The sequence below is a fragment of the Mus caroli genome, unplaced genomic scaffold (genome assembly GCF_978045245.1).
Source record: "Mus caroli unplaced genomic scaffold, Mus_caroli_1 scaffold_7, whole genome shotgun sequence".
Classification (NCBI taxonomy): Eukaryota; Metazoa; Chordata; class Mammalia; order Rodentia; family Muridae; genus Mus; species Mus caroli.
The window spans coordinates 64,079,138-64,098,302 of NW_028227262.1; the positions used below are offsets into that span (position 1 = coordinate 64,079,138).

At 52.5% G+C, this 19,165-nt stretch overlaps 1 protein-coding gene across 2 annotated transcripts in view; it reads left to right on the forward strand.

Annotated features, from left to right (window-relative positions):
• Sfxn5 (sideroflexin 5) overlaps positions 1 to 19,165 on the forward strand; it is a 119,588-nt gene that overhangs the window by 95,893 nt on the left and 4,530 nt on the right. Inside the window, exons 12-13 of one of the 2 annotated variants that reach the window (XM_085840476.1) lie at positions 1,874 to 1,959; positions 7,437 to 7,554. In XM_085840476.1, coding sequence (XP_085696602.1) covers positions 1,874 to 1,959; positions 7,437 to 7,554 — 204 coding nt within the window. The remainder of the gene's footprint in view (positions 1 to 1,873; positions 1,960 to 7,436; positions 7,555 to 19,165) is intronic. The other variant, XM_085840477.1, reaches the window with a different exon arrangement.

Sequence of the window (19,165 nt, forward strand, 5' to 3'; positions counted from 1 at the left end):
ACAGGACCTTGGCTTGCTTCTCTAGCTGTCTCCTCCTCATTCCAGTTGCCATCTCTCATCTGTGAGAGCCCTTGGCCTCAGAGTCTGCTCTCTGCCAGGCTTGTTCTTCTGGATGGTCCTTCACTGTTCTCCAACCTCCTCCTTCTTGTCTCCACTGTGAAATGTCCCCATTTTTTTTTTATCCCAGCCCCTCAGGACCCAGCTCTTCCTCAGAGGTGTTAATTGGAGAGGGCAGAGGAGCCTCCCCAGGGCTTTCTCTCCATGCCCTAGGCCTTCGCAACTTTGTGGGTTGTGAATGGGAAGCTGCAGGCAGTGGTATGAGGGCTGCTACCTCTCTGGGAGCAACAGTACTGTGAACACTGGAGCTTCAGGCTATGGAAAATGCCATGGCTCCTGCAAATGGTTACTTATAAGGTCCTCTTCACTGGCCCTGCCCACTATAGCTCTTGTGTTTTACACACACACACACACACACACACACACATACACACACAAGAATACATGTCCTATGCTTTCTCAACCTTGCTGTTGATGGTGGTTGATGGCTTGTCCTGCTGTCCTGAGCTCTAGCTTATGAGGCATGGGGATGAAACAAAGGGGCAGGCGTGAGAGGGTAGAGCATCACACATGCACCAGTGTCTGTTGCTCAGCAGAGACCTTGTTGATAAGCCTCTGAGCTTCTCTTCCTTCTTCATCCATCTCGGGGCAAGTCAGGGCCCATTTAGATCCTATAAGGGCCAGGGCTGAATGTCAGACCAGCAGTACACTCTTTGTCCCCTGCCCTGGCTTTAGGCCTTCACATCCTGCCCATAGGCTCCCTTTCTGAAACCTGAGAAGACCCTCTTCCTGGGGATTACTATCAGCCCCAGTGCCTCATTAGGGGGAATCTGCCCTACTCTATCCCAGCCCCACCCTTTCATGGTGCCCTGTGAGGATGGTAGAGGTGATAAGGCCATCTGGGCAGGTGACCCAGCTCCTCTGCAGCCCTGGGCTTCTTTCAACCGGGCTTGGTCTATCTCTGTCTCATCGGAGAGACTTGGGGATCTATGAGCTGTGAGACATTCCTGAGCATTCCTCTAAGAGCAGGAGCCCATGATTCAAAGGGACTCTGTGTGGTGGCTGTCCAAACACAAATGGCCCCTTAGCTGGGCCTCAAGCTATGTCTCCCTCGATCCCATGGAATCCTAAGCACACGCCAGGGCAGATCTCCATTGGATCTGGAACATACTCAGCTAAAGCTTGTGCCCCTTACAAAGCTGGCCTTTTCTTACCAAGGCTGTAGCTCAGCTGGAAGAGTTCTTACATAGCACACGCAAAGCCCTGAGTTTGATCCCCAGTACCACATAAACTGAGGGGTGGTAGTTCATGCCTGTAATCTCGGTACTTAGGAAGGAAAGGCAGACGAGTTTAAGGTCAAGACCATTCTCAGCTACATAGTTCAAGGCCAGCCTGGGGATACAGAAAGAAAAAAATAAAAAAGGCTTAGAGCCAGGAGACAAAGCTCTTACATATCTTTGTTTTTAAGGGATGTATTTTTTAAAAAAGTATCCCACAGCTTCACTCAGCCTGGGAACGCCTCTGGCTCTGCAGGCCCCAGCAGTTTGTTCTGGCTTTGTTTTAACAGCATCTTAGGCCCTCTGTGTACCACTTCCCCAACCCCTGATCCCTGTACATCCCAGGTTGGGGAGGCTGCCCTCAACTGCCCTTCCCCCATGCAGAGAATCTGCTGTCTGGAATCCAGCTCTGAGCACTGCTGTGAGCGAGCCCAGGCTGCCAGATGTGCTGAGCAGCAGTGCACACACCTCACACTTGGGGTGGGATTGGCTTCCCTCGCGGATGTTCTCCACTCACCCCAGCCTGTCCCCATCCTCAGGCCCTGCTGGAGACAGCCCTGACACGTGTGGTTCTGCCTATGCCCATTCTGGTGCTCCCTCCAATCGTCATGTCCATGCTGGAGAAGTAAGTCAGGCTGTGGGAATCGGGGGAGATGCTGGGTGGGGAGCCATGGCCCCTACCTGGTGTGCTTCTGGGGGTGGGAGGCACCGACTCTGTCGCCTGCTGTACTGGGCAGTGGTGTTAAAACTCATGACTTTTCCCAGGCAGTTGGCTGGTGCTCAATGCTGTCGGGTCACCCATGGAAAAGCATGGTTCTGCCCTGGTGGAGGGACAGGGTAGCTGGCGGACTGGATCAGAGTCTGTGTGACCCTGTGAATGTAAACCCAAGCACTCAGGGAAGAAGCATGTGGATCTCTGTGAGTTTAAGAGCAACCTAGACTACATAATGAGTCTCGGGCCACATGTCTTTTTAAAAATTAATTAATTGTAATAAAGCAAAAGTGGAATAATAATGATCTCCCTGGCTCCCTTAGAGGACAAACCACAACTATTTGTTATGTCACTGTCCATAAGACCGGTACCACAATGCTAATAAAAGAGGGCTCTTATTATTAGCACACATAAAAAAAGCCCTGTAGACCAGGCTGGGCTTGGACTCAGAGATCCTCCTGCCTCTGCCTTCTGAGTGCTGAGTCTGTAGGCGTGTGCCACCACCTACTTATTTATTGGTGAGCGTGTAATAGGAGGGTGAAGCCTGGGGTAGAGCTGGGAAATGGCTGAACAGAGAAGGAAGGAAGAACCAGGGTCCACCTGCCTACGAAGGCCTGGTAGGCCTGGGGAGGGGCAGGGAAGGGACCTGGGTAAAGCCTGGTTGGTACGTGCACATGCTGATAAGCAGGTAGATGCCCCTCCCTCTTGTGGGGACCCTCTGGGATCCAGTATGCTTAAAGGAAAGCATGCCCATTGGGACAAATAGACAAAGGTCCTGGGCACCCACAGGAGAGACCCTTCAATCCCAGAAATGGGCAGAGCCTTTGTATCTGAGCATTGAGATTAAACACGATTAATCTGGGACAGGTATAGTGTCCCAGAACTCAGACAGATGAAGCAGGATTGTCATGTCTTTGAAAGTAGTCTGGGCTACATAGTAAGTTCCAGCTTGGGCTAAAACATGAAACCCTGTTTTGAAAGCACTTTAAGAAAAAAGGGAAGGGAAGAAAAGAGAAGGAAAAAAAAGAAAAAAGAAAAAAGAAAGTTAGCATGGAAACTGACAACAAATAAACAACAGCAAAAATATAGATTTGAAGAGGGCAGTTCTTTGTTTATCTGGTCTTGGTGTAGCCCTCTCCTGTGAGTCTCAGGACAGATATGCAGACCAGGGCCAGGTGAAAAGGGCATGGCTTTCTGCAGTGCGGGGGGGGGGGGGGGGGGGGGATCTGGGGGGAGGGGGAGACTGTGCTCATTGAAAACTGGTTAGTCACCTGTCATTTGTGCAAGCCTGGTAGGACAGAGCCCTCACCTGGCAGCTCAGGCAGAGAAGTCTTCTTATAGACACATACACAGGCATCAAAGGGCAGCGGAGCTGGGGAAGCCTAGGACTCCTACAAACTTGTCCCGCAAGGCTCCAGAGAGCTGCTGAGGGAGAATGCAGTCTCATCTCCTCAGGCTGGGATCCAGAAGCAGCTGGGGGATCCAGAAGCCCTTGGCTACGGCAGGTTTTATGGCCCAAGAGAATTTGGCTTGCTGGGATAAAGCAGGCAAATCCACTGCAGACAGCAGGAGCACAGCTGAAGCTCCAACCCTCCTCCCTGGAGCAGCCGGCAGCTGGCAGCCAGCACAGTTTCCAGGTCCCTCAAAACTACACCCAGGAGTGGGGAGAAGCCTGGCTCAACTAAGGCCAGCCAGAGGCCCGACCTTCAGCGTGGATTTGCTGGAGAGGAGCATGACCTGCCGTGCCTTCCCAGTTTGCATAGGAACTGAGTTGGCAAAAAGTTGAAGGAGGGTCAGCATGCCATTGCTCTGTGGGCTTAAAGTTTATTTTAGGACTTATAGGAGGTGGGGTTATTTTGACTTTGAACCCTCCCCAGACTAAGGGGAGTCAGGAGTGCTACAGGGCCTGGTTCACCCTGGAGGGAGCCATGGGCTTGGGAAATGAGAAGTCAGTAGTCAGGGTTCCACACAGCCTACTAAATAGTTGGTCCTCTCCTGGGGCTCCTGGGATGATTTTGAGGGAGAAGAGACCAGTCTTAGTTCCCTCGGGAATGTTAAGGTGGATAAGACTCAGTTTGTACACTCAAAGACTTATTAATCTCATGCCCACTATAAAACCACCGGGACTGGATGGCAGGAGAGGCAGGTACTGGAGCAGAGCCCGCTAAGGCTCCTAGTAGGGAAGTTCGTTCTTCCAGCCTCAGTTTCCCACAGAAAATGAGGACACTGCCCTTCCTGCTCTTCCAGGCTTGGCATTTGTCACCACTCCAACATCTCCCTTTCCTGGACAGGCAGCTGTGCTGTCCAGAGTTCTTGGGTGCAGGATTTCAGGGCTAATGAGAGGGGGCAGCCCCCACCCTCCCGAGCCAGGTTGGGTGAGGAAGTCTGGACAGCCAGGGAGAATAGACAAAGGCACACTTACAAAGCAGCTGACTTGCAAATTAATGGAGCGCAAAGTAGGGCTGCGCTGCAAGTGCTGAAGGAATGCACAGCACTGGGGGGGACCAGCTGTTGTGTGGCAGCAGCCTGGCTTGCCTCTGGCCTCAGTCTATCTATCCTCTCCGTCAGGAGCACTGGGGTCTTGATTCTGGGCCTCCAGCTAGGATTAGACAGAGGTGAAAAGAGACTCTGTGTGCCCATTGTCCTTGCCACTGAGACCAAAAGAAGTCTGAGGTGTGAAGTAAGGGACCACCACCTATGCCGGAAGTGCCCCCCCCCAACCTCATATTCCACACCTTCCCTGTAGACCCTACCAGCCAGGAAGCTGAGTTCAGATCCAGCACTGGGAGGCCCCCAGATTCAGTTCATCGGTACAGAGGCAGGTGTCAGTGTAGGGACAGAAAGGATCCCCAAGCCTTGCAACCCTGGCTCAGGATATACTGGAAGAGTGAACGTGGGTGGTGGAAGCTGGGTGGAGGTCCGGGCCCCACTCATGGTAGATCCCCGAGTCCACTCCCCAGCTCCTTCCCTGCCTGTGATCCGGGTCTTCCCTTTCTCCAGGCATTCGCACATCTCTCCATCTGCATATTTTAACTCCCCCAGCTGCCTTTCCAATCCCTGCCTGCCATTTCCCTCTTCTCCCCTCCCCCCATACTGCTGTGTTCTCTCTTGGGGGCTCTGGACTAGACTCCCCAGGCTTCCCAAAGGTTGCACCCCTGGGGCTCCCTGGACCCACCTGCGCACCTACGGACAAGGGACTTCAGCCTGCCTCCCCTGAGGAGTAAAGGTCATGCCTTGGGAGTTGTCGTCGAGTGTTACTTCCAGGAAGTCCCAGAAGATCTGTCACCCTTCTCTGCCCTATGTGACCCTCAGGGCTGTGCCTCCAGGAACCCTATACTCTTAGAGAACTGTCACAGGCAAGGAAGACAGCCCTAAGTCCCAGGCATGAGAAGATGATCAGAGATGGTCTTGGCCTCATTCCAACCTCTGTGTGACACCCCAGAAGCCTAAACTAGAAGGATAATGGGGTGCCACTTCTCTTGGGGCTGAGCTTGATTTTGGCACCCTTTGTCTTGTTCTTCTTATTTCTTGGGAGAGCCCTTACCCCAATCCCCAGTTACTCAACCTAGGCTTTATCCAGCATTCACACAGAGCATGGGGTCTGGGCCAGCCAAGAAGGGCAGGAGAACATTTCTACTGGCAGGATTTCCCATCCTTCATGCAGGGAGCAGCGGCAGCGGCAGAGATGATGTACACTTACCTGCTGCCGAGCTGGCTGACCTTTGGATTTGCTCAGAACTGATAAGCAGTTGGGTCTTGGTTAACACCTGACTGAGAACATGAAAGGCAGCACCTCTCAGAGGTGCGATCTGGAGACTCATGAATGCCAGTTCCTGGGTCTAATGCCAGCAGAAGGAGGGTCCCAGGGAATCAGGAGCCACTTTTAACTAGACCATTCCAGGGTGCACTGCGAGTCTGAGAACTGCTACTCTCAACCACATGGTCTGCTGAGGGGGCAGGTGTTCTTGAGTTTGCCCCAGAAGGTAAGAGTGAGTGAGGGTTTGCCTACCCCCATCCTTGGGATCCTGACCACAGAGGGATGGATTCAGTCAGTCTTCCCTCATTCGGATAAACATCTGAGATAAGGTAGAAACCCCTCGGTTTCAGATGGTTTCACCTGTCATCTAGCCTTAGCCCTGGGGCATCAGGCCAACGTGGTGTGCATAGGAGCGGAGCAAAGCTGGCTCCTTTATAGAGTGGGAAATGTAGTAGGAGAGGGACTGGACTTCTCTTATGTCCCTGAAGGGCACCCCACCTCAGTGAACTGAGACCACCCACTGGACCCTAGCTCTTAGCTTCTGCCATCTCCCTACATGATCTAAACCTTTAATGTGTGGCAGCTTGCTAGACTGTGTACAGCAAGGGCCTCTCCTCTATGACTGGAGCCAGACCTGCTCTAGTGGGGGGGGGGGGGGGGACATGAGTAAGAGCTCCTGTTGTAATGTACTCCACAGGCCGGCCCTGTGAGGCTGCTGTGGCCACTGAGGTCGGTTTTAGGGCCCATCTAACATCTTTGGCAGATGATCCAGGTATTCATTTCTGCTGGCATTACCCACTCTCCAGGGGCAGAATGCCACAGATCCTGACAAGTGACCATTTCTGTAAGTGTTGTGAATAGGTACTTGTCAGCTAGAGTGGCCTACCTCAGTCCCAGGAAGTCATTCAAACTCAGCACATGGAATCCTTCCCCCAAACCTGCCATAGGGAGTGTATGATAACTACATCATGCAGGGAGGTGTAGCTGTCAAAGGGTCCTGAAGTCAGGAGCCAGGAACAGCTATGGTGATAGCCACAAGGGGTATTAGAATCCAGGCAGCTGCCTACAGAATTACCCATGGCCATGTCTGCCCACCCCATGGCCCTTGGATGGAAGTGGTAGTCAGTGGGATGTCTTCATTTTTCATGCACAGGACAGGACTGCATATCCCTGGTCACATGTATGTGTTTGTACATGCACATGTGTGTGTGTGTGTACATAAGTGTATTCGGTGTCTACTTTCTGGATGGCACATACTGGGGTTTTCCTGCTGTTTAGTGTATCTAAAGGATACCTCTCATACGTGTGTGTTTCTTTAGGAGCCAGGGATGACAGTCACTTTCTGTCCACCCCTCCCTATCACCATGAATAGGGGCTAGACACATTGTACATGAGTGGTCCACTCTAAGAATCATGTCATGTAGCTGAAGGTTCCTGGCTGGGTCCAACACTGTCCTTCATAGCCATGTGTGGGGAAAGCAGTGGTAACTAACAGAAGCCCCAAAGACAGTGCCCACTGTTTTACTAGGCTAGAGATACACCGAGCTGCTGTGGTAGCATGGGACCCAGCTTGGCAGCTCATGGCTAGCCAGCCTAGGCTATATACATCATGTGGCCTTCCTTCTCTCCACAGGACAGCTCTCTTGCAAGCACGCCCGCGGCTACTCCTACCTGTGCATAGCCTCGTGTGCCTGGCAGCCTTCGGCCTGGCCCTGCCGCTGGCCATCAGCCTTTTCCCGCAGATGTCAGAGGTCAGTGGGGCTCCAGGGCATGGCAGTGCAGGGCAGGGCAGGGAGGAGTCATTTATTATCAAAGACTTAATCCAGTACTGACTGCCAGTACTGAGCCGGGCTCTGTGGTGAGAGCCATGCATGAATCCAGGTGTGATGGCTTATGTCTATAATACCAACCTTTTAGGCTATGGCAGGGTTGGGGTGGAGGAAATGAGGCAGGAGGACTGCTGTGAGTTTGAGGCCAGCTTGAGCTACAAAGTTGTTTAGAGATCAGCCTGAGCTACAGAGTGAAAATCCTTTTTAAAAAAATCACTCACTCACTCACTCGCTCAATCAATCAATAATCAATCAAGTGAATCTGGCCAAGGCTTAGACCTCTCAAAATGACAGGCAGAGAGCAACGCAGGATGCTATGTAATAGCAAATGAAGCTCAAGGAAGGTTAAGGTGAAAGGAAAGAGGCAGCTGGGCAAACAGAATCTGAAGGGAAGTGGTGCGTCCCGGGGACGTGCAGGCTGGGTTGGAGTTGACACACAGGCTAAGGATCAGCTGGTGTGAAGATTCTGAGGTAAGGCAGTACACAGCATTTGATACCTGAATGAGGTCTGCCCCGTGAGCAATAGTGGAGAAAGATGACGTAAGCCAGGTAGAGCAGGCTGGACCTGGGTGGGTCTGGGAACTCGTAGGCTGAAGCAGAGGGGAGAGGAGACAGCATCCAAAGAGCTGCACAAAGGATTCTTGATTGTGAACGGATGGTCTCCATGGATGCTTCATGAAGCTGAGTTGGAGCTCTGGAGAGGGAACCATCAGGAAGCTGTGGCGGGCATCCAGTGAGAGATGATGGCGGCTTGGACCAGGCTGTTGGCAGTGGGCATTGAGAAGTGGGGCCATTGTGAGAGCGGGGCAGCCGCTTCCTTGGGATTTTTGTGTGAAGAACTGCATGTGGCAGGAGGGGAAGGGAGCCGGCAGGATGTGCGCCTGGCTTTCTGGTTTTGAAACCAGAAGGTAGATGTAGTTGCGTTGTCACAAGATGGAGGCAGGAAGAGGGGAGAGTTGAGGTAGGACAGAGCCAAGTCAGTTTTACCTGGGGCGGGGGTGGGGGAGCAGGAGCCATGTTAGTGGAGGTGTCCTGTGAAGAGCTGTATCCAGGTTTACAGTGTAGGACAGTGTCCTAGGCTGCAGGGACAGGATGGAAGCCACCAGGTAAGGGCAGAGCCAGAGTCACTGAGATGGGACTGTCCAAAGTCTTTGAGGTTAGAGAGTATCCCTGTCCTTAGACTCTGAAATTGAGAGTGAGGCTTGTCAGGGAGCTACCATAGACCTCCAGAGCTTTTTAAAAAATTTGTTTGTTTGTTTGTTTTTAAATAAGGAGAAAGAACAGAGAACTTCAGGGAAAGAGCAAAGTCCATGAAGAGATAAAAGGACTAGTGTACAGCCCAAGGGACCAGCCTTGGCAGGGGAGAGCCTTGTGCTCCTGGTAGCTGGTGGAAAGGGTGGGCAGACGGCAGGTGCAACTGTGGGTGGGGGTACAGGTCATGACCAATCAGAGGCAATGGCCAAGAGTGCACAGAGCCAAACTGCTGTTTACAACAGCTGAGCTCATGGCTAGAGAAGGCCGGTTCTGAATGAGTGATTTGAGGACCAGCCCTGCTTCAAGGAGTGCCCCAAATGGAGGAGGGAGGGCAAGCCAGGGTTCCTGGGGGCAATGGCCACAGGGGGTTAGTGAAGACAGAAAGCTCAGTGTAGGAGCTAGAATCACTGTCCCTTACTAAGCATTCAAGTTTGGGACACTCAAGGCTCAGTATCCAGTGTGCTATGCGAGCCTGCAGCTCTCCCGTGTCCCCAGCTTTCTCCTGGGCAAGCTGAGCCTAGGAACTCCCACTGGAGCCCAGGGCTGGAGGCACCGCTAAGCCTGGAGACAGGGCAGAGGTTATTCTGAGATCTCTGGGACCACCACTGTGCTGGAAGCTCTCCCTGTGGAGGGACCCAGGACAGAGAATCCCCAGATCACCAAATCAGAAGCTGTCCCGAGTGGAAAGGGTCACCCCATGTATCATCCTCCTGGCTCCACTGGAAAAGAAGGCTGAGAACATCCATGGATGGGACAAGCCCTCAGTCACAGAAGCCATCGTTGACAGGAGGGGACACTCTGGGACCACACCCATACAGGTTGGAGTCCAGTCAGCTGCTCCAAGAAGCTCTAGTCAAGACCCAGACTCTTCGGTTCCCCTTGTCTGCTCTACTGGCTTGGGAAGCAGAGTATGAGGTCTTTGTCCTTCAGAAGGGAGGGCCAGAACGTGATGTTCAGAACTCCCCACTCAGCTGTGTCTCCCCCAGCAGGGTTCAGCCCAACCTGGGCATTATTATAGGGTATTTGGAGGCTGTGTCTGCAACCCATGGCACCGAAGCCATCAGCCAATTGGCTGGGAGGCGCTCGCTCCTTTGTTCACCCTCCCAATTAATTCTAACGAGGCACTACTTGTGCAGTGCAGGGATCATGCCTTGTGTCCCGGAAGCCAGGGGAATTTGCCATATGAGTCTGGACTTGCTCGAGCTGACCCAACCTTGCCAAAAATCACCAAGGCTGTCAACAGAAGTAATCGCTGAAGTACTAATTAATTAACTTGGAGACCTGGAGACCAAGTTCAGGAACTAGGGTGGCTAGCTTGCCGTCACTGGTGTGGGGTCCGACTCTCTAATCCCAGAGCGTGAGGAAGAACTTGCATTTCTCCCTCCATGCCTAAGAGAGTTTTACTCTTCTCAAACGATTGTTTCTGCCTATTGAAATGGCACCAAGGGTCAATTGCAAATAGTAATTATAGTTATCTTGACTGAGGTCACATGCTAGGTCTCTGCTTGCTTTTAACTCCTTCGAGTATAGTTAAATATCAAGATGTTACCTAGTCAGTCAGAGGTGGTTGTTGACAGCCCTGGGGGGAGACCTGGCTGGAGACAGAACTTTTGGAGCATCGAGGGGACTGAAGCCAAGAAACAAAAGGTCAAGATTAACCAGAGACAGGAGGATAAGGATAAGGGATGTGGAGGGAGGAGGAGGCTCTGTGGAGTGAGCCACACATGGGACCCTGGGAAGGGGCTGAGAAGACCTGGTGAGGTTTTTAGACCCATCAGTCTAGGAGGCAAAGAGAAGTGGCTTAGAGATGGGCAGAGGAAGTTTTATAGCCCCACAAGGCTATATGTCACCACATGTCACCAACATGTTCTGGTTACAAATGAGGGCACTGAGGCAGATTAAAGGTAATTATGTTCATGTTGGTCATGAGAGAGGCAGCTTGTGAGGACAGGATTGTGTCACGTAGCCCAGCCTGCCCACATCTCACCATAAGAAGAGAAGCCAAGCTTGAGCCCAGACGGCACACTGCTTATTATCAGTAGACCAGAAGAGCCTCCTCTAGACCGCTTGCCTCTCATAGGGAAGCTACCTTCATAGCTCTGGGACCTTCTGTGGGAATATTGCTTTGTTTTCTAATGTAGAACTGGTCAGGGTGGAGAGGTCTAGGGGGCCAACAGGTGGCATCTGAAATAAGCTCTGGACTTGGGTATGAGAACCAGTCTGGCCTCCCTCCCATTGGGCCTCACACTCATTGCCTGGACGAGGAGAATGGGGTCTGTTCTTTGATCTAGAGGGTAAGGGTATGGTGGAGCACTGGTTAGATAGTGGCATCTAGTCAACAACTAGAATAAGTTCCCTGCCCAAGGTCGCTCATGAAGACTAGGTGACTGTCTTTTGTGACTGGGACAGGCTTCTAATGGCTTTTGATTTCCTGAAGCCTGTATTCTGACATTGAAAACAAGTTTAGCAACTAAATGTCCCTGGCTCACACCTGTGATCACAGCCCTTGGGAGGCAGGAGGGGGATCCCCACAAGTTCAAGACCAGCCTCATCTACAAAGCAAGTTGTAGGCCAGCTAGGATCACATAGGGTTGATCTTGGGTCAACAAAACAAAACAAAGTAAAACTGAATGTAGTAGCTTACCCCTGAGGCAAGAGGATCAGGGGTTCAGGGCCATTCTTGGCTACATCATGAATTTGAACCTCAGTGTGGGCTACCTGAGAACTGGTCTCAAAAAAACCTGAAATAAAATCATCTGAGGGTGACAGTTAGGATGGTGGTAAAGCTAGGGACTGTGCTCTGGCTTGTCCCAAGGCTCCTTGTGATAGGGTAGGTTGTGGAGGGCTCTCTAGTTGAAGAGGTCCCAATTTAGGGTAACCTTTCTGGCTCTATCCTGTGAAGATTAGGATTCTAAACAAGACAAACCTGGTCACCTCTGTCCCTCTGTCTCGTCTACATGTACAATGTTGTCTTGGACTCTTCCAGTGTTCAGGCCTTGGGTCCATGAGCTTGGCTGTTACTGGAGTCTGGATTGGGCAATGACAAATGCCCTTCCAATTCTGACAGCCGGTGTTCTGTACCTGGGAGTGTGTCCAACCCTGTGGTTTAATGAGCCTCAGGTCTCCCAGGGAGCAAGAAGCAGTGGCTGGCCAAGCCTCAGTCACCCTTGCCTCTGCCTTTCTTAATTCCTGAGTCCTCTGGGACTCTCCCTTATCCCCTTATCCAGGTTGCCCCTCCCCCCGATGCTCCCTGGGGAGCTCGGGGGGCTAAGGAACCCGCCGCTGTACAAGCGGGAGCTATTGTTCCACAATCTGGTTTTGTCCTCATCTTGTTGGCAGGCGGCAGGAGAGGAGCGAAAGGTTAATGAGGCGCTGTGAACGGGGACTGCAGCGGGCGGGCGCCGGCTTGGTGACAGGGAGCTAATTAGGAGCAGTTTAACAGGAGGAAAAAGTGAAATCTCCTCTTCACCAACTGTCAATAATTAGCCGATTTGGTGAGGTTGAAATGTGTCCACAGGAGAAGGCGGGGCTTGTCTGGGGACGCTGGTGTGTGTGTGTGTGTGTGTGTGTGTGTGTGTGTAGGGGGGACTGAGGCTAATCTCCATCTCTAGGTGTGTATGGGGGGGGTACAGGCCATCACGGGCCATTTCTTCTGCCCCCTGGTTGGCTTTTCCCAGTTTGAACCCTATATGGCCCCAGTTGAAACCTCAGCTGAAAGCAAGTGTTAGGACTAAGTTTCTTCCAGTGTCTGCCCTGTAGGAACCTGGAAGTGAAAATAAGAGGCAGGTGCTCTGATCAGGAGAAGGATGGCAGCCACGCTACCCGAAGTCTCACGCTGATCCTTAGGCGCCTGCCTTTCCCGCAGCGCGAGTGTGCCCTCCCAGTAGTAGCTAAATGGTGCCAAGAGGAGGCTGGGCAGGGCCCTTTGCCTGCTGTGCGCCTTGAGCCTGCCTTCCTCAGAGTCCCCTGGGCCCTGTCCTCCCAGCTACAGCTAAGGCAGGGCTGGAGAGGAGGATCAGGCCCTGAGCGGTTCAACTGTGGCTGGAAGGATGCTGCAGAGGCCTCCTGGGGCCCAGGAGTCATGTTCACCAGCCAGAAGGTTGCTTCCTGTTGGGCCTGTTTGTGCTGTCTGTTGTCTTGTCTTTTGTTGGCCCCTGGCCTTTGGCCTTTTCTGACCCCTCAGCAGATGGCAGCCTCCTCCCCAGACTCCAGCTTCTGCTGAACACCTTAGCTGGAAAAGGCATCAATCAGCCCTGTCAATCTACCCCCCCACCCTTGCCCCCGCCCCCACCCTCGCCCTAACCACTCCCAGCTCAGCTCTAGAAGGCCATCAGGGCCTGAGGCATGCTGAGAGGAAGGCTGAAGCCCTCTTCCGGTCCTTAGCATTATCTGCAGACTCTAAAGTAACCCCTAGGGCCACATTCCTTCCCTACTGAGACCCTACTCCTCACCTCTTCTTCTCCCTCTGTAGTTTTCAGAGCTAAGAAGCAAGATGTACCCCACCCCAGAGGCAAGAACATGCCCTTCCCCTGGGTACTGGAACCACTCTCTGCCCTCATCAGCCCTGCAGAAAGTGGTAGCACTGCTGGAGCAGCTTGGCAGCTGGGATACACCCTCCCCACGTTGTCTCCCTTTCTCTGAGAACAAATTTCAGGGAAAGAGTTATGAATCTTCTAGAATGCCCCGTCCCTGGGACATTCTCTCTGATATTCAGGATCTATCCTACCTCAAACATGTAAGCTCTGGTCCCATCGCCCACCTTAGGACAAGACCTCTCCCTCCCTCCATGTGAGGCTGAGAACCGACTCTTTAGCAGCACCGGGTACAGACCTAACTCTTTTAGGCTTGCCCCGGCTCTGTTGGCTCCTGTTCCTCAAGGCAAGGCGCAGTGTCTGGTGCTGTGTCCCTCCTGAGTCCACAGCACCTTTCATTGTCCCTAGAAAAGCAGCCTCTTCCCTCCAGTCTCACATCTTTGCTATGAGATGTTTGTTTGGGGTTTTTCTCGTTTGCTGGTTTTAATCAATCCCCACTGAAAGCTGAAGCAGGCTATTTTTGCTGTCAGAAATCTGCCGCCTCCCCGCCCGCTGCTTTCTTGGAATTTGCCCACAGGACCCCCCAGGAGGGACAAACGGGGATGGCAAAGCCACTTGGATCCCAGGAACGCCAACGCCACCTGTCATATTGCCTGTTCCCCACACCCCCCCATCCTAACCCATGCGTGCACACAGGCCCGCACACGTGCATACACACCAGTGTGCACTCATTCTCAACGATAGGCTTTAGAAAAGCCACCTCCCAACTTGTCTCTTTGAGGTCTCCCTGCCAGAACCTTCTAGAATACCTCACTGATTTCAAGAGTGGAGGCCTAGCTGGGCAAAACTTCCACTGAGTGAAAGGCAGTAAGTGAAAAGTGTTTGGCGCATGCCTGTTCCTCAGCAGGAACCCAGCCCTGTGAGGGGGCTTATCGGCTGGGCAGGATGGCCATAACCTCACCTTTTCTCTGTAGCATCACGTGAGTTCCTACTTCCTCCTAGGACTCCCCCACCCACTTCTAGATGTAATCTTTTTCCTAAAAAAAATTTCCCTACTGTACAGATGGAGAAACTGAGGCCTCAAGGCTGAGAAGACAGAAGAGGGAGAGAGACTCTGAGGTCAGCCCAGCAGAGGGCACCCAGGAACAGTGGAAAGTTCTGACGTGTGGATGGGGCTTGGAGTGCTTGCTGGGTCTACTAAGTCCGGGGGAGGAGCCCCACATTGGGGTTGGGGGTTTAGGTTCAGTTTGACTGAGCCAACTCGAGGGGCTCTCAAGTGGTGTAGATGTGGGGGCTGCAGGTCTGCTCCCTTCCTGCTGGAGTCTGCAACTAGAGATGCGGTGAATATGAAAAAAAGTGCTGGAGATGGAGTGTGGAGTAAGGCCACAATCATGGGTGTGGCATGAGATGAGGGGGCCCATGCAAGAGGAGGCAGATACAGCATAGCCTCATCCGTCAAGGGCAGAGCATGCAAAGAACCGAAAGAAAGCCCCAAGAGCCCTTGAGCAGGCCAGGCACGCTCTTACAACAGTGGAAGCTCTGCCCAGCCAAGCCTGTCTACCAAAGTCAGTGAGGTATTCTAGAAGGTTCTGGGAGGGACATGCTGGGAGATGGCTTTGCTGAGCAATCTGGTTTGGTTTTGTTTAAGACAGAAACTTGCTACGTAGCCCAGGCTGGCCTGGAGCTCTCAATCCTCCTGCCTCTGCCTCCCAAGTGTTGGGAGGATAGGCATGAGCCACTATGCGTAGCTGGAGGGTGACCGTCAGTGAGAAGGTAGTGGGAGTCTGTCATCAGTACCCGAGGCCTATCCCAGGTGCTCAGGTGTCCATGTCCAGGCCTCAGCTGCTCCTGTACCCTGTTTACCCTGGGCCTTCAAAGACTCTCAGATCAATCTCAAAGATGGGCCTTGATCTGCAGTGTGTATATGAGCAGGACCCAAGGCTGTCTTAGTCTTCGTTACAAAAATAGGATGTGGCTGTTCAGTGGACCAGCCAGGCTTTGGGAACCTATGTCAAGTGCTGTGCCACCTGCCTGCCTCAGAGAGGCCCAGACCCCTGGGCAGGCACGGAAGTGGCTTTAGGCTGTGTCATAGGGTCAGGCTGAATGTCCCACCCCTCTGCCCTTCTCTTTGAAAAGGAGGTGGAAAAGCCTGTCCCAGCAGAGAGAGGCAGGAGGAGGGAGTGCTTTGTAGTAGGGAAAAGCCCGGGAGAGTGGGGCACCGCTGGGGGATCCAGTTTCCTGTTTATGTCTCTGCACCTTAGCTCCCCGGTTCAAATATGTAAACTATCCACTGGGCCTGGCTGCAGGTGTGTGTGTGTGTGTGTGTGTGTGTGTGTGTGTGTGTGTGTGCTCCCAGGCTGGAAGGCAGAGGTGCCCCCAGTGCATTCCTGACTCCTGGCCCCCACCCCAACACAGTGTGTCTGGCTACAAAGGCAAATAACTCAAGGTTAACCCTTCGCAGGCCATGAAGGGAAGCTGTAGGGAACTGGGGGTGGTGGAGCTGCTAACTGGGCCTTGAGGTATTTAAGAGGAGACACTAGATATGGTGCTCTGCGTAAGGGGGTGTCTCCTGAGAGGGGCTTCATGGCTTGAGCTTGGTCTTCACGATGGAGATGAGATTGGGTAAATCAGTCCCAGAGGGGTGGTAGTGCTTATTTCAGAGCAGGCTGGACATGTTCATGCTATCTGCAGTTTTGGAGCAAGAGGTACCATCCAGCAGGCTCTGACCAATACCTTCAGCATCCTCTGTGGTCACTGCCGCTCCAGCTCTCTTCTTCCAGATCCCTTTGATGGACTTTGCCTTCCTGCCCTCATCTTGGACAGATGAGGTGACCTGCAACAGGTTTACTTGGTACAGAGAAGAGGAAGAAATGGTGGCCCCATTGACACAGGCATCACTCAGGTCCTTGTCCTGGCCTCTCCCAGTTGAGCCCAATAGTGAGGGCCCTCAGTGATCTCCTCACACACGAGACCTGAGGATCACAGATCATTGGCCCCACGAGGTGTTCTCACAGGTGGCTAACCGCCATGCCTCAGCATGAAGAGCCTGCACTCAAGGTCACCACTGAGTTGAGTCTGGGAAGTCTGGGTTCTCCACAAGCTAGCTGCCAGGAGCAGCTAAAGCTCTCGTCGGGACCACCGTGAGACATCACTTGGTACCCAGATCTTTGAGGTGTCTGGTACCCTATGTCAATGTTCAGCTGCTCCTGCTGGCTGCCTTCGTGGGCTCATTCCCTTCCCCGCCCCTCGAATGTGCCTGTTCCCCTCCATCTGCTCTTCCGGGCAAGCTCCCCCACTCTGGAGGCGCTGGCTGTGCGTACACATCCGGCTCCCTCCTGCCCAGAGCCCAGAACCTGGGCCCATCTGCCTCTCAGGCCAGTCTACCCAGGAGACCCACGGGCACTCCAGCTTTGGCATGGCCAACCCACCCCCGTTCCCGTACTCCTTGCCTCGGAGGATGGTATCACCACCACCACCCCAGCTCATGAGCTAGAATTAGGAGTCATCTGCCGCCCAGTCATCCTCGACACCTCCCTCTCACCCCCACATGCAATTGGTCATCAACTCTGTGGATGTCATCTTCAGAAAGGCTCCTTGGCACGCTCTTCTCCTGCCCCATGGGCAACATCAGAACCTAAGAACTTTCTGGCTCCAACAGCTGCTCCTCTGGGAGGCTTTCCTGCCTCCTCGCTCCCCTCCCCCAACCTCCACTCTGCCATGCTCAGAAGGCCCTTTCTGAAACCCAGGTGTGCCCACGCTCCTGCTCACCTAATGGCTCCCTGATTCTCTCAGATAATGGCTGACATCTCCAGGCAGCCAATGGCATGCCTATCCTGCCCGCACCTTAGTATCCTTCCATGTGTCCCCGGTGACCACCGACTCTCTTCCTTTCCACAGCACATGCTGACTGACCGACCTGATGCTTTCTTCCCCTTCATCCGGCAATTATTGTCTGCCTTCTCTGATCCAAATCTTCCATTCTCTCCCTGGCCCACCTCCTCTGAGAAGTCTCCCTTCCTTGTTCCTTCATCAGTACATGGTAACCCCTAGGCCCTCCCCAGTTTCCATGGTACTTTGCTTGTCTCTCAGGAATCCATCTGCTTTCACTTTCTGACTCCTCCCCTAGACTTCCAGCTTCTCAAGGGCAGTGAGCTGGCCCTGTCCATCACTGCTCGCCCAGCCTGAGTGTGTGGTGTTGGCTCACGTGAACATAAACACACACTGAATCAAAATGAACAGGAATGGTGGCTCTCTCTGTCCCCAAGACCCTAACCTAGGATGCCTGGGCCACCTCCCCCAGGAGACTTCCACTGTCTGCATCCCCTTACACCACACCGTGTTTCCATTCTACCTGCTACCCTCAGCTCAGTGGGGGCCCAGGGCAGCCTGGGTGCCATGAAGGAGTGGCCTCCGTCTTGTGGGGATGCTGGGTTCTATGGGGAGTGGGCCCTGCAGGCCACGGCCCTGGGCCTCGGTCCTCCACCTCGGTGGTGAGCAGCCTCTAGGATTTTAATGCAGGCCTCAGTGCTTCAGTGAAAGCTGCATGGGGAGCTGCTAATAATGGCACTAAAATAAAATATGCTACATCTGTTATGGGTAGCAGAACAAAATTAGCTGCTCACACCTCTGACATCCAAGATGTCTTAACTTAAAATACTCCTTGGCTTACTTTACATCATTTACTGATTATATTTAAAAGAAATACAATTTTGCAATTACTGTTCTTTCCAGTGTGGTATCTATGCATCGTTTTCCTTTTATGTTTATATATTTCTCCTTCATTAGTGCAGTCTGAAGGGTGATTAGGATTCTTCAAACATTTTACAGAGGTTAAACGTTGATTAAGATTTAATTATTACTGTAAATAGCTTGGAATGACATATGGTGCAAAAGCCTGACATATGTGCATTTGAATAAATGAAGTGCTATTTCCCAGGATGCCTCGGTAGCTGTTTAACAGCTTTCCCGAAGGGTTATGTTACACCTCATGGTAAGATTGCTGGGATGTTATATTTTGTTGGTTTTTGCAGCTGAAAGCTAAGAACAGTTTTCCAGTTTTTTAAAAACATTGAATATTTTAAATACCTAAATTGTTTTGCACAAATTTTTGCTAATTTGTCTAACTAGGTTAAACATTTTCAAAAGCATTTAGATTTTTAAGCGTGGGCGCTGTGCATTGTGTCAGTGGCAGCATGGGGACGAGAAGAGCCGTGGGGTGGCGGGGACTCAGGGGAGAGGGCTGGGGCAGGAGAAGGCAGTTTTAGGAGAGGGGTCCTGGGTCCTGAGTGTAGCTCTTTTTTCTTTGGCTGGCTCAAGTAGCCAGAGTGTCAAGGAGGGCTTTTCCAGGATCTCTTCTGTGCCCACCAGCTCTAACCCTCACCCAACTCCCCCTTGCCTGACCTTGACCTACATACCCTGGTTTGACTGAGCTCCCTGAAGTTTCCCTAGTCTATGCCACACTCTGGCCACAAACTAAGACTTCTGAGGGTTCATATATAGCGTGTACCTAGGATCAGGTTCAGCTGAGCTGCAGCACAAAGGCTTGGTAGTTCTGGGATCTTGCCTGGGGCACATGACAAGCTAGTAGGTTGGGTCCCTCCCTAAGAGTGTGTCCCCCTCATTGACCCAACCTGGAGCCAAAGGCCAACATCTGGGTTGTGTGGTTTAGGGAAGGATCTATTTTCTAGGTGCTTGCTACCCATTTTCTTTCTACCCATTAATTCAACCACAGAGTCTCGAGCACTGTT